Source organism: Pyrus communis, chromosome 7, assembly GCF_041283825.1.
Source record: "Pyrus communis isolate YQ-2024b chromosome 7, ASM4128382v1, whole genome shotgun sequence".
In the NCBI taxonomy this organism is placed as follows: domain Eukaryota; kingdom Viridiplantae; phylum Streptophyta; class Magnoliopsida; order Rosales; family Rosaceae; genus Pyrus; species Pyrus communis.
In genome coordinates, this window is record NC_142571.1 from 2,695,782 (window position 1) to 2,708,908 (window position 13,127).

Sequence of the window (13,127 nt, forward strand, 5' to 3'; positions counted from 1 at the left end):
CATTATTAATTTTTTGTCTTTTAATTTTCTTCAATACGGTCAAAAATTAAGAAAACGTGTGAGAAGTAAAAAATAGTATGTGGATAGCATACCCCTTTAACAAGTCCAAAAGCTCATATTTGATTATTTATTTGTTTTTATAGGATAAATTTGTTAAAATCTAGGTTGAACACTCACGATAAATCACGTAAATATATGTTTACTTGAGTACTCGAATGCTGGGAGAATATCTGTTATTCATTCAAAGAGAAAACATGGCATTAAATAGCCTTACAAAGAGAACTGAACGCTGAAAATATGCAGCCTATGTTTACAACCCTAACAATGTGGTAAAGGACTAAATCAAAATCAAATAACATATCCCTAAAGAATAGGTCTTATTAACAACAACTGAAACAACCCTACAAACTAGGAGACCTAACCCTAACGGCTAGGAAACCCTAACAACTTCAACAAAATTAGGGTAATACTCGATTCTTTTATAGAGTACAAGCTGTGTGTAATAATTGACTTTTTTATTTATTTATTTAGTATTTACTTCTTATTAAAAATATATTTTAAACAGTAATGAACTTTCTAATCGACCAGAGTCTCACAACATTGGGTAGTTTTGTGAATATTTTTTCATTGGGTCAATTTGGGTATCATGAAAGTTTATATTTTTGCCTTTTTCCTTTATATATAGATAAGGAGTCCATCCTTCAATCACGATTTAAAATCATTATTGTACAAAATTTATAATCATAGCCTTTTTTATTTCACTAATCACTAAAACATCATCTTCAAAAGAGTCATTGAATTTGGTGACAGTTTGATCATACATATGTCTTAAAATCCAAAATAATAGTAACAAAATAACATCTTCATAATAAACCGTCAATTCATGTTTTCATGACCATATGTTTACATTTAATGAATTTTTCTAGAGAAAATCTAATTTAATGGATTTTTCCATGGATAAATCCTTAGACAGTAATAAAAAGAATGAATATTTCCAGTTATAACGTTTGTACAATAAATGATGTAATGACCCTTACTGCGAAGAAACACAGACCTCCATCTAATACAACCACAATATAACAATATAACAAGAAGAAACATATAATTAAAGAAGCAATCCACGCATGGAATTTGAGCCTGATTTGAAAGGAATCTTTATATGATTGGTAATGCTTGTGCAATCATATGGAAAGGGATCCGGAGTCCCTTCCACCAATCCACCCATCAATCAATCCGGATCCTTGAAATTTGATCCAACGGCTAAAAAACAAGACCCCTTTAAAAGTTATTATAACTTTAACCGTTGGATCAAATTTCAAGAGTCCGAATTGATTGATGGGTTGGATTTGGTGAAAGGGATTCGGAGAGGATCCATTTCCGAATCATATACCCGATGTTGTGGAAGAGACTATACACGATAGTATCAAGATTGCCAACCACGAGTAATGAAGCAATGAGAGAAGCACGGTGAAGAACTAGAGAAGAAATCACTTCACAAGACAAAATGCATGAAGAGATACAAGGAATGAGCTTCCATAACTGCTAAAAAAATTAAAAATTCAGTGAGGCAATAGTATTTTGAATATAATGTTTGTAAAACTCACCTTCTTGTAGCTTGTCACCGTTTTGTGCATTTTATTCGCATTTTGATCGTACAAGTTTAGAGTCACAATCATAAGCCAGAAATAACTAACATCAGCAAAATCAAACTCAGAAACTTGTTTCTCATGTTTGGGAGCGCCGTATGGAACACACACTAAGTTTTGTTTAAATGAAAATTAGAAGCAATACTAGAAGACTGTCGTGCAAGAACAGACTAAAGAACTCCTTGTTTCATTTTTTACGTCGAATTAGTAGCAGATCACCCTTCATTATACATCGAATTAGGTTTCTTGATCCCTGAAGAACCAAATCACCAGCCAAAAGAACTACATGTATTTGGGGACTGACAGTCATTGACATCTTATAGCTGAAAAATGGAAGAAACTGAACCCCGATCAACCCAATATATTTGCATATTTCCACAAAACAAGGGATTTTCATGACACCACAGATAGCATGCCAACACAAGCAGTTCCTTCATAAGAAAGCACACATAGATAATGACCAGAAGACGCTAGGCTATGGAGTAGAAACAAGCTAAAATAGTTAAGTGATGTCACCTGCTTCAACGTATGGAGATCAGGCATCCCAGATATCCACTTTCCCTTGATAAACATTCAGCAACTGAGGTACTTCTTTAAGATATTTGGTTACAAAACTCTCCAAGAATTTTTTCTCTGCAGGGAACAAAAGAGAATACAAACTCATATTTTTTTCGACTTCCCTTATCAGTCCTTTCAACAACAAAACCTTAAGAACCGAACACCCCGGGACAATTCTCTTCTCCAAACTGAAACAGATGACCCCTGGGTATTTGGCAATTGTTATTGACGACCATCCCATCTTGTTCACAAAAAAAATCCATTACTTTCATTATTTTCTTTTCCGAATGAATCATACAATGCGGGTTCTTCCTGAAAGCAGAGAGAGCAACATCCTCAGACCAGCCCCACCTCCTATAAACTTCTCGATTTCGACTGCATTTCAACTTAGACCTACCACACAATGCACGTATTGCCTTCACAGAAGTTTTTTTTTCCAGATTAAAACCCATTTTCATAACCTCATCTACAAGTTCACCAAGCTCTTCGGGCTTTAGCATAAAAGTGCATGGATAATGAGCTAGCAAATGACAAATGCAGGATTGAAGCATACCTGATTCTCTCAAAACCTCAATATTTGGCGCCACCTTCTTGGAGTGGCCTTCCGCGAAAATCCACGAGCCCGCCTTGAAAACAGAAGCGACATGTTTCGCAGAAAGCAGACTCCTGAGGAAATCGTAAGTGGGTACAATCCGATTTTCCAAGTTTGTGGTCAATAGCCGCGGATCATATGACAGAGTTGTTGCAAGGTCTTCCCTTGAAACTCCAATAGACCTGAAAAACTCAAGCTGTGGGAAAATGGTTTTCTCCAGATCGGCTTTGAGAAGTTCTGAGCGATGTTGATGACGCTTGTGATTTGGGTCCCGAGAGATTCCATGGTTTCTCAAACAGGCCAAAACGGAGTCTGCTCTTTCTAGGGATCGCAGTTTGACCCTTTTGGATGCTGAAATTGCATCTTTTGGTGACAACCCACATGAGTTTATCAGGTAATTGACTGTGACATTGGGTTGGGTTTCTGAGATTTCTGAGGTGAAATGTCTGCAGAGTATCCGAACTTGAAGAGGAAAATGTGAGGGTTTTGGATCCCCAGAGAGAAATCGTTGAGTTATGGAAGCAACTATGCGGGAAGATTGCGAATAACCAAATCTGAGGGCCTTCAAGTTGTGAAGCGCAACCATGTTAGCTGCCGAAGGCCGATGACGACCAATTTCAATCGGAAAACCCCCAAATCCCCCAAACCCTAGCGGCTCTAACGTTCAGTGAGGTTTGACGCGGGTGATATGATAGTTTGATTTTCAGGATGGAAATACAAAGAAATTTTTTTTCTTTATTTTAATGATGACTTGAAATTACTTTAGGGTTCAAATACTATAATGAAAGTTACTCGTCCTCCTTATATCTCTACAATTTTTTATTTTTTATTTTTTAAATTTCGAGATTGTTTTATGCATGTTAAATAAACTGATGGTTATGATAAACGCGACGGTTTTGCATATGAATGATTAAATTATTTTAATTTAAATAATTATATTAAAATGATTTTTTTAGACGATGAGAAAGAGAAATCTATGACATTTGAAGAGAAATGATGTTACATCATCATTAAATTGAATAAGTAATGACTCATTCCATGTAACGAGTTAAATAGTCTCATCCTTTTGTCAATCCATCTTTTTTTCCTTTGCTTGAAAGAAAAGATTTACACCTACATAAGCGGAATACAAAATCTTTACAACAATAGCGAGTAATAGGGAGGGGACGGTCTGGATTAGATCGATTTTACCTCAAAACCACGACCAATCCAATTATAATGTAATGATTTGGTTCGGTTCGAATTTGACAAATATTCCTAAGAAAAACCAAACCAATGTTCAACGGTTTGTTTTGGGAGCTTTGGACCTAAATTATATAACTATTAACCCAGAGTGTGCCTGTCTACAATGTGTGAATGTGTGAATGTGTGACCGTGTGTGCAGTTCACAAAAAAGCAGCAGAAACTTGATCCACCCAGAATATAAGTAACAGGGTGAGTTCATAATATATATAAGATGCATGTCATTGTTCATATATAAGGTACATATTTTAAAGTAAGAAACAGCGTAGATGTTTGTACCTGTAGGACGATGACAGAGTGGCTTCTAGCGTAAGAAAGATGTCCAGATACCAATCATCATTTGCAAATTAATGAGTCCCAGATCTGTAACTGAAAACAAAGAGAGTTGTAGAATGATTTTTGCTGTTACATTTCACAAGTAGTTACATGCAGCTAAAAGATATAATATCTTAAGAAGAACAAACCGTCTATCCTCATTAACTTCAAACAATGATGGTAAGTTTGGTTCCAGGAAAAATGAAAGGAAACAGACAATTTATATTGCTGCTACCAATGACAATGAGAAGTACTAAATCCGCAACAAAGCATGAAAAATTGTTATGGTATCTAACCTCTTGATCTACAAACATCATACATCCTGGACTTCAACTTTTCCAAGACATACTCAATAACTGTTGACTGGATGACCGTCAAACAGATTCTATCCTCGTTGACTTCAAAGAATGATGGTCAGTTTCGTTCCTGGGAAAATGAAAAGGAAACAGACAATTTCAGTTTATCAACATTTTCAAATCTGGTTTCTTTGCAATGCCTCGAACAATTTTACAACTAGCTTAAGCAGGGTGTCACGTTTGCACTAATGGGGGGAAGAAAAACATCAAGTTCTCTCTTTCGTTTTTAACCAATTTTCTCGGCATGTATTTTGTTCCCCATATAAGGAATAAAACAAGAGAGAACTATGGGAGAGAGCCATGCTTACCCCGCGGTAATGCTATGTTCCTACTTTACTATAAATAGAGAATGGCCACTTAAGTATACTACCTGCTTCTGGAGGACAATCATTAACAGGGTAGAGAATCAAGGACGGACTGAAAGATATTGACGTCTTAGAACTAGAAAAATGGACAAGATTGAACCCTCATAGAACCAATATAGGTAAATATTCAACAAAACTAAACTCGGGAACCGTAGTTACTAAAGACACACACACAAAGGTATATAACTAAAAGAAGCTAGGGCTAGGACAAGAAGTTTAAAGAAACGAATTCAATGCAGAGAAAACATGTCCCATACAAATTAAACCTTACCTAACGAATAAGTTTCTAGAATACAGGGGGCTATTACTACCTACAGTAATGTCACCTGCTTCAACGTATCGAAATCAAACATCCTGGATTTCAACTCTCCCATGATACACACTCAATAGCACAGGTACTTCATCTATATATCCGTCCACAAATCTCTCCAAGAAGCATTTCTCCGCGGGGCTGAACAGAGTAGACAAACTCACACTTCCAATTTCCTTTATCAATCCTTTCAACAACAAAACTTTAACAACAGAACACCTCGGGATAATTCGCTTATCCAAACTGTAACACAGGACCACTGGGTATTTAACAATCGTTGTTGACGGCCATCCCATCTTGTTCACTAATAGATCCATTACTTGCATTATCTTCTTCTCCGCATGAAGAATACACTGCGGATCCTTGGTGAAAGCAGAGAGAAAATCATCATCAGACCAACCCCATTTCCTATACACTTCTCGACTTCGATTATATTTCAACTTAGTCTTACCACACAACGCACTCATGGCCTTCACAAAAGTTGCTTTTTCCGGTTTAAAACCTATTTGCCTAACCTCGTCCACAAGTTCGCCAAATTTTTGAGGTTTTAGCATCAAAACACCGGGATAATAAGCTAGCAACAGAGAAATGTGGGAATCGGGCATACCGAATTGTCTCAGAATCCGAATATTTGGCGCCACCTTCTTGGAGTGGCCTTCGACGAAAATCCACGAACCCCGCTTCAAAACAGAAACGACCTTTTCCGCGGATAGTGAATTCCTAAGGAAATGATAAGTGGGTAGAATCCGTTTCTCCAAGCTTGTGGCCCAAATCGTGGGACTATATGCGAGGGTTTTTGGAAGGTCCTGCCCTGAAACTACAAACGAGCTGAAAAACTCGAGCTTTGGCAAAAGGGTTTTATCCGGATTGGAGTTAAGAAGTAGTGGGCACGACCTGAGGATCTTGGAGATCTGGGTTGCGGAGAATCCATGGCTTCTGAAAAAGGTCAAAACGGAGTCTGCTCTTTCCGGGGATTGCAACTCGATCCACTTGGATGCTGAAATCGCACCTTTTGCGGTCAACCCACATGAGTTTATGAGGTAATTGGCCGTCAAATTCAAATTCTGTTCGTCTTCTGAGATTTCTGAGGTCAAGTGCCGGCAGAGTATCTGACTTTGAACCCCAAATCGTTTAATTCTGGAAGCAGCAGCAGCAATACAGGAAAATTTGAGGGTCTTCAATTTGTAGAGCGCTACCATGTTAATCAAAGCCAATGATGATCAATTTCAATTTTGGAAAAGAAAAAAAACCCAAAACCCTAACAGTGGGGTTTAGGGCAGGGTTACCATTTTCAAGTTGTCGAAGTTTTCTTTGCTGGAGCGCTAACTTTCGAGTTTACCGTTGGCTGATGCAAAACACAAAATGCCACTGCCTGATAATGTGGCCATCTCAAGTGGCTTTCACTAAATTTGTATGTTAATATACAAGTTATGAATAGCATGTTGATGTTGATGCACCAAACCGAATGACTTTAGAATAACGTAAAGTATCAAAGTGTGACTTTTGTAAAGTTGTTTCGGTCATTAAGTGAAGGTAATATGTAAAGAAATAGAGATACGGAAGCAACACAAGATTGTCCTGAACCGTTCTTAAGGGTTTTTTTATTAGCACCTTGTGTAATGTTGAATGCACTCCACATGAAATATTAATTATAATCTAGTATGAAAAGACTATTTAGGCCCCATAAGATTATGGATACAACCCCACATCATTTTTAGTGTATATTATGTTCTTCGAGCTCTCAAAACATTGAAGCCAAGGTCACAATTCACTGCAATGTCATTTATCACTTATCACTTTAAGTTTATAATATTTCATTTGATCGGCTAAAATCTCTTTAGAAAAAATTGAACGGGTTTGTTTTGATATGGTGGAGTTTGTTGTTGTTTGTTGGGACGAATGCAAACCAAGTTTGCATTCGATGCTTTTGGTCCAATTTTTACTAATATGAAATCTAAAATCCCTAATTGATAGAAAACTAGACACTCAATTGACATAAACCTAGATGTTGACAAAGAGTTTGAGTGTTAGGTGTCTATCAAGAGTGTGGTGCGTGAGAATAGTATTGGAAAACAAATGGGATGCATTAAGATAAATTTTAATTCAAAATATAGAAGTGGGATTTATTAAGTATATGGGTTGTAGTTAACAAAATGTGGGGTGTTAATAAAATAACCCCGTTCTTAAATACCAACTGTTGGTTTCGTTGTGTATGGAATCTAGTGAATCATGCTAGTCGAATTCAAACTGTTGGTTTGTTTTTGGTCGTGTCTCAAAAACGAGGTATGATAGTTGAACAAGTACGTGATGACGTCACGTGTCGGTTCTGGACGTATCTCGTAATCGGAGCGTAACACCCGAAAACTTGTGCTAAATAAATGACTGATACCCTCCACAATTTCCTCAGGGTCGAGAAATGATACGACATTGCAATTGCACCAAGTGAACAGCTCAAACCTGGTCATCTAAAAGGAGAAGGAAGACAAATAAATAGTCGAAAGCGAACACCGTTACAATCTGAGACGTACGTGATTCCAGAATGCATCTCATCTCCAAACTTCAGACCCTGTTTAGACTTTAGATCATCAAGCTTGAAAATCAATGTAAATACATACCTATATATGCACGAATTCAACTCTATGTCGCCATTCAACCTATGGAATACCCAAAGTTTAGTTTGTTGAAATATTTTAGCTTTAGAAGTCCTATTCCAACCAGCAATGCAGAAAATAAACACGAACTTTTAATGGAACCGCCCGCCATCTACTCTCTTCCACTTGGTTCTAATGGTGTTTCCATCAGCAGTATCACTTGCTCTCTTCCTCGTTCGCTTTCCTGCAGCACCTTGGCCAGCCTAAATGTAGTCTGTAAATCGTGACAGCAATAGGCAGATGAGGAAAGACTTCAGAGTCAACTAGTGAAGCCAACAACAAGTCTAGCAATTCGGCAAAAGGGTTTCCTCATGATCGAATTAGAGAACTTTTGAGCGATCCTTGATGATCTTCGAGATCTGGGTTTGAGAGAATCAATGGTTTCTGAGAAAGGACAAAACGAAGCCCGGTCTTTCTGGAGAACGCAGCTTGACCATCTTGGATGCTGAAATTGCACTTTTTTGGACAACCCACATGAGTGTATGAGGTGATTGACTGTGAAATCGTCGTGGTTTTCTGAAATTTTTGGCCTGAAATGTCTGCAAAGTAGCTGAGGTTGGAGAGAAACAAAACATTTAATTCCGGAAGATTGAGAATAACAAAATCTGAGATTTATATACATAGCATATTCTTGTTCACTGTATGGCAGTAACTAAAATTATTGTTTGGCGTTGCGTTCTAAATGGTAGTAACTCACTGAGAAATTCTTGTTCCCTATCTGGGTTTGTGTTTTATATTCTATGTTTTGGGGCAAGTAAATATTAAAAAACATTACCAGCAAATTGGCAGAGGAGTAACAAAACGTCCAGATGATGGCATCAAAGCTCGAGGATCAGCTCCAGTTCCAATCAGTACATATCTGATTTCGTCGTGCAATGCAACAGGATGAATCTGCATTACAGATCTTATGAAAGCTTCCTTTTTGTTTTTTTAATAACGCAAGCATTACGGAAATTGCACCCTCAACCCTTATAATCATGCAATTCACAAACAAGCCTAGTACAAACAAATCACGACGACACATTGATACTTTACCCAGCCATTGCCCCAAAAACCAAGGCTGGCTAGCTGTTTGCAGAGGAAAGTTATTAGCTTCGCAGAGCAGAGCATAACAAGGACAAAGACCGACAATCATTGATGTCTAACGCATCTTTTATAATTTCAAAAAAATCAGACAAAAGTTTTTTCATTCCTTCCATCTCCACAATATATTAAATTGAACCCGAATAGATGCAACATATGTGTGCATTCTATCAGAGGCAGTTCCCAGATGAACAAAGTCAATAACCATCAATCTTAACGTTGAAGGCACCACAATCACAGACAGCAGAGCAGATCAAATCTCAAGTTAATTTCAAATAACAAAGCATATATATAACTTAAGTAGCTAGACACTGGAACGTTAATACTAAACGATTAACAACTGAACTCATTCATGGAAAAATATTAAAACAGCAGTTAAGGACACCGACTTGCAATCCTGAGCCAAAAGCTAGCTGCTACCAATGGCAATGAGTAGTTCTGCAGCTGCATCGAGGTGTCCAAAATTTTTACAATACCCAACCTCTTTTGACCTACGAAACATCATACATCCTCGACTCCAACTTTTCCATGATACACACTCAATAACTGAGGTACTTCATCTTTATATCTGGCCACATACCTCTCCAAGAAGCACTCTTCTGTAGGCACCAACACAGAACACAAACTCACGTTTTCAACATCCTTCACCAATCCTTTCAGCAACAAAACTTTAACAACCAAACAGCGGGGGATAAATCTCTTCTCCAAACTGTAACACATGACCACTGGGGCTTTGGCAATCATTACCGACGGCCACCCCATCTTTATCACTACAAATTCCAGTGCTAGCATTATTTTCTTCTCCGACACAGTCATATAGCAAGGGCACCTCCGGAAAGCAGAGAGCACAACATCTTCAGACCAACCCCATCTCTTATAAACTTGGAGACTTCGATTCCATACAGGCCTATTCTTACCACACAATGCTCTTATTGCCATCACCGAAGTTGATATTTGTAGATTAAAACCCATTTGCTTAACCTCGTCCACAACTTTACTAATCTCTTCAGGCTTTAGCATTAAAGTGCTGGGGTGATGAACAAGCAACAGAGAAATGCATGATTGGGGCATACCTGATTCTTTCAAAATCTCAATATTTGGGACAACATTCTTGCAGTGGCCTTCCACGAAAATCCGTGAGCCCGACTTGAAAACAGAAACGACATTTTTCTCAGAAACCATACTCTTAAGAAAATTATAAGTGGGTATAATCCGATTTTCCAAGCTTGCAGACAAAAGAGTGGGCTGACGTTCCAAAACTTTTGCAAGGCACTCCCTTGAAACTCCAAGAGACCTGAAAAATTCAAGCTTTGGCAGAAGGATTTTATCAGGATCGGAATGGAGAACGTGTGGGCATGACCTGACGATCTTGGAGATCTGGGTTTGAGATAATCCATGGTTTCTGAGAAAGAACAAAGCGGAGTCTGGTCTTTCTGGAGAACGCAGCTTCGTCCTCTTGGAGGTTAAAATTGCACCTTCTGGGGACAACCCACATGAGTTTATGAGGTAATTGACAGTGAAATCGTTGTGCTTTTCTGAGATTTCTGAGGTGAAATTTCTGCAGAGTAGCAGCGGATGTTGAAGAGAAACAAATCGTTTAATTCTGGAAGATTGAGAATAACACAAACTGAAGGTGAGCACTAACATGTTTCAATTTCAAATCCAAATTTTGAATTGGAAATGGCCCCAAAACCCTACCTCTGCTTGCGTTCAGTGGGATTTATTGAACTTTACTATTTCTTAGGTATTTTACTTACCCCCAACATATTTATAACGCTTTACATTCGTTTTTTTTCAATTGAAATTTGAAAGTATTATTCTTACCACATTTTACGTAACACATTTATATCATCTTTCTAATAGAAAAGAAATCCACATGTATTAGTGAGTACTAACTCTGTTAAAACGGCGGTACATATGTGATATGTAAAATGTGATAAGAGTAGTACTTTTGAATTTTAAAACGATGAGTAAGAGTAGTACATGTGGGTCCCTTTAGGTGCTACACTTACTATCTAATTGTATCATCTTTTTAATAGAAGTGGGGTCACTACACATGTGGGTTCCATCTTTATTAAAAAGATTGTACAATTGATGGTATCATTAGATAACAAGAACAGCATTTTTGTTATCTTACTACATCATCACATACTTTTCTATAATATTCTCCCATCCCACATTCTCAAGAGACTGTTTAGTGTGCCCCCCACACTCCCAAGAGACTTTTTAGTGTATAACATATGTCATTGTACAAGAAGAAGAACACTTGAAAAAAAAAAAATTCCCTCGACTTTAGGGTGTTCAGCTGTTGTAGCATCTATTCCATTAAGGGAGTATGATTATCTGCCCTCCTACTCCTCTTTCCTTACATCCTCTTAGACTTTGCTTTTTGTCTTAATGTCTCTATAAAAAAAATCAATATAAGATATTGATGCGGCTTAATTATAACCATTCAAGTAGGAAGGGAGGGGAAATAGATTAAGAGGGAAGAGAATCCTCCTTCTTCATTAAATGCTGCATATGATGACTAGTGACAAGGGTAATGTAGTTTTTACTTTGGCCTTTAAGGGCATCTCCAACCAATGACCATGTTTAGCCCCATAGTCCTGCAAGAAATTATATTATAATGAACACTGTCAGTGTCACGTCCCGGCCCAGGGGGGCCACTTCCCGGGCCCGCTCCACCATCGTAGCACAATATTGTCCGCTTTGGGCCCCGACCATGCCCTCACGGTTTTGTTTTTGGGAACTCACACGAGAACTTCCCGATGGTCACCCATCCTGGGAATGGTCTCACGCACTACTCGCTTAACTTCGGAGTTCCTACAAAACCCGAAGCCAGTGAGCTCCCAAAAGGCCTCGTGCTGGGTAGGGATGAGAATATACATATAAGGATCACTCTCCTAGGCGATGTGGGATGTCACAGTCAGGCCATATTTTATATCATCTCCAATCGAGATGGGCAAAGGGTCATAGGTCAAATATAGCCATTTGACAAAAAACTTATCTCCAATCGAATGGGTCAAAGGGTCATAGGCCAAACATAATTAATATATATTTTATTATTTAATTGAATTAATATGATTAATTAAATTAAACTACCATATTAAAATAAAGTTTTCGGACAGATTTTAAGTGCCACTTGTCGCTAAATGAATAAGCCTCCGAATTTTTTATCTTTATATAATCTCAATAATTTTTTGAATAGGAAAAAATTATTGGAAGAGGTAAGAGAATAGAATGTGAAGAATTAAAATAAAATGAGGTAATATAGTATGAAATGGTAAAAATTATGTGAGAAATGATATAGGAATGGCTTAGGTATTTATAGGGAAAAAATTAGATTTTTTTTTTAAAATTCGTCCAAAAAATAAATATTCAAATAGGCTAGGCTCGTCAGGCTAGCGCTAGCCTGATTTGGTGGTTTTGGCCCGGTACGGCCCACAAGCTCTTTGTCCTATCCTTTGGTTGAAGACGATTTTCTTGTCATTTCGAGCTATTTTCAACCATTTGGCCAAGTAGGTTGGAGATGGCCTAAGTTTGGCATATTGGAAATAGTTCACCAGTACGTTGTTGGGAGATAATAGCGTAATTTGATGACTGCAACACTTGTTCTCTCGGCATTTTCCTATTTTGCCCTTTTAGGCTTGCATCCAATATCAAATTCATACGTCCATCAATTTTTTCAATTTTCGTACAATGACTCACGTTTTCATACTAATGTCGTTTAGCTGTTAATCAATCCGTCAAATTGACCAGTAAGTAAGTGATGGTGTGGCAAGCGCGTAGCCTACACTTTGCTGACATGTTTGATTAGTCATATTTAGTTATATCGTTTTTCTTTATGTATCATATGTCTTAATTGTATAGACATTGCATCCTTGCAAGTCTACGTTTCTGTGTGAATCCAATGTAAATAAGCAATTGGATCTCTTTCTGCCTATGCAAATAAACAGCCGCATTTCAGGAAATTTAGGGAGATGTTCAAATGAGATGCAATTAAGCCAAA

General features: G+C 37.7%; 2 protein-coding genes and 1 pseudogene across 6 annotated transcripts; all 3 read right to left on the bottom strand.

Moving 5' to 3' along the window:
• Positions 1 to 976: 976 nt before the first annotated feature.
• On the bottom strand, positions 977 to 3,599 carry LOC137735740 (uncharacterized; annotated as a pseudogene). The gene has a single exon (XR_015964514.1). The product of XR_015964514.1 is annotated as an uncharacterized LOC137735740 (transcript).
• A 104-nt stretch (positions 3,600 to 3,703) lies between these two features.
• On the bottom strand, positions 3,704 to 6,762 carry LOC137735759 (transcription termination factor MTERF8, chloroplastic-like). 2 transcript variants are annotated; one of them, XM_088697566.1, is made up of 4 exons: positions 5,401 to 6,762; positions 4,650 to 4,779; positions 4,318 to 4,407; positions 3,704 to 3,909 (listed from the first exon to the last, which is right to left on the bottom strand). In XM_088697566.1, exon 1 carries the CDS (start codon positions 6,581 to 6,583, stop codon positions 5,420 to 5,422), a length of 1,164 nt encoding a protein of 387 aa, XP_088553692.1. In that variant the 5' UTR covers positions 6,584 to 6,762; the 3' UTR covers positions 3,704 to 3,909; positions 4,318 to 4,407; positions 4,650 to 4,779; positions 5,401 to 5,419. The 2 variants fall into 2 exon arrangements, with proteins under 2 accessions (XP_088553692.1, XP_088553691.1); XM_088697565.1 differs by having other exon boundaries at positions 5,346 to 6,762.
• Positions 6,763 to 7,817: 1,055 nt separating this feature from the next.
• Positions 7,818 to 10,856, bottom strand: LOC137735304 (uncharacterized). Of its 3 annotated transcripts, none has more exons than XM_088697568.1 (3): positions 9,699 to 10,856; positions 8,811 to 8,926; positions 7,818 to 8,574 (listed from the first exon to the last, which is right to left on the bottom strand). In XM_088697568.1, exons 1-2 carry the CDS (start codon positions 10,763 to 10,765, stop codon positions 8,884 to 8,886), a joined length of 1,110 nt encoding a protein of 369 aa, XP_088553694.1. In that variant the 5' UTR covers positions 10,766 to 10,856; the 3' UTR covers positions 7,818 to 8,574; positions 8,811 to 8,883. The 3 variants fall into 3 exon arrangements, with proteins under 3 accessions (XP_088553694.1, XP_068330819.2, XP_088553693.1); XM_068474718.2 differs by having other exon boundaries at positions 7,818 to 8,585; XM_088697567.1 differs by having other exon boundaries at positions 7,818 to 8,585; positions 9,508 to 10,856.
• Positions 10,857 to 13,127: the final 2,271 nt, after the last annotated feature.

Excerpts from the sequence above, each read along its gene's own strand:
- LOC137735759 (XM_088697566.1), bottom strand. The coding sequence starts at position 6,583 with ATGGTAGCGCTCTACAAATTGAAGACCCTCAAATTTTCCTGTATTGCT.
- LOC137735304 (XM_088697567.1), bottom strand. The coding sequence starts at position 10,765 with ATGTTAGTGCTCACCTTCAGTTTGTGTTATTCTCAATCTTCCAGAATT.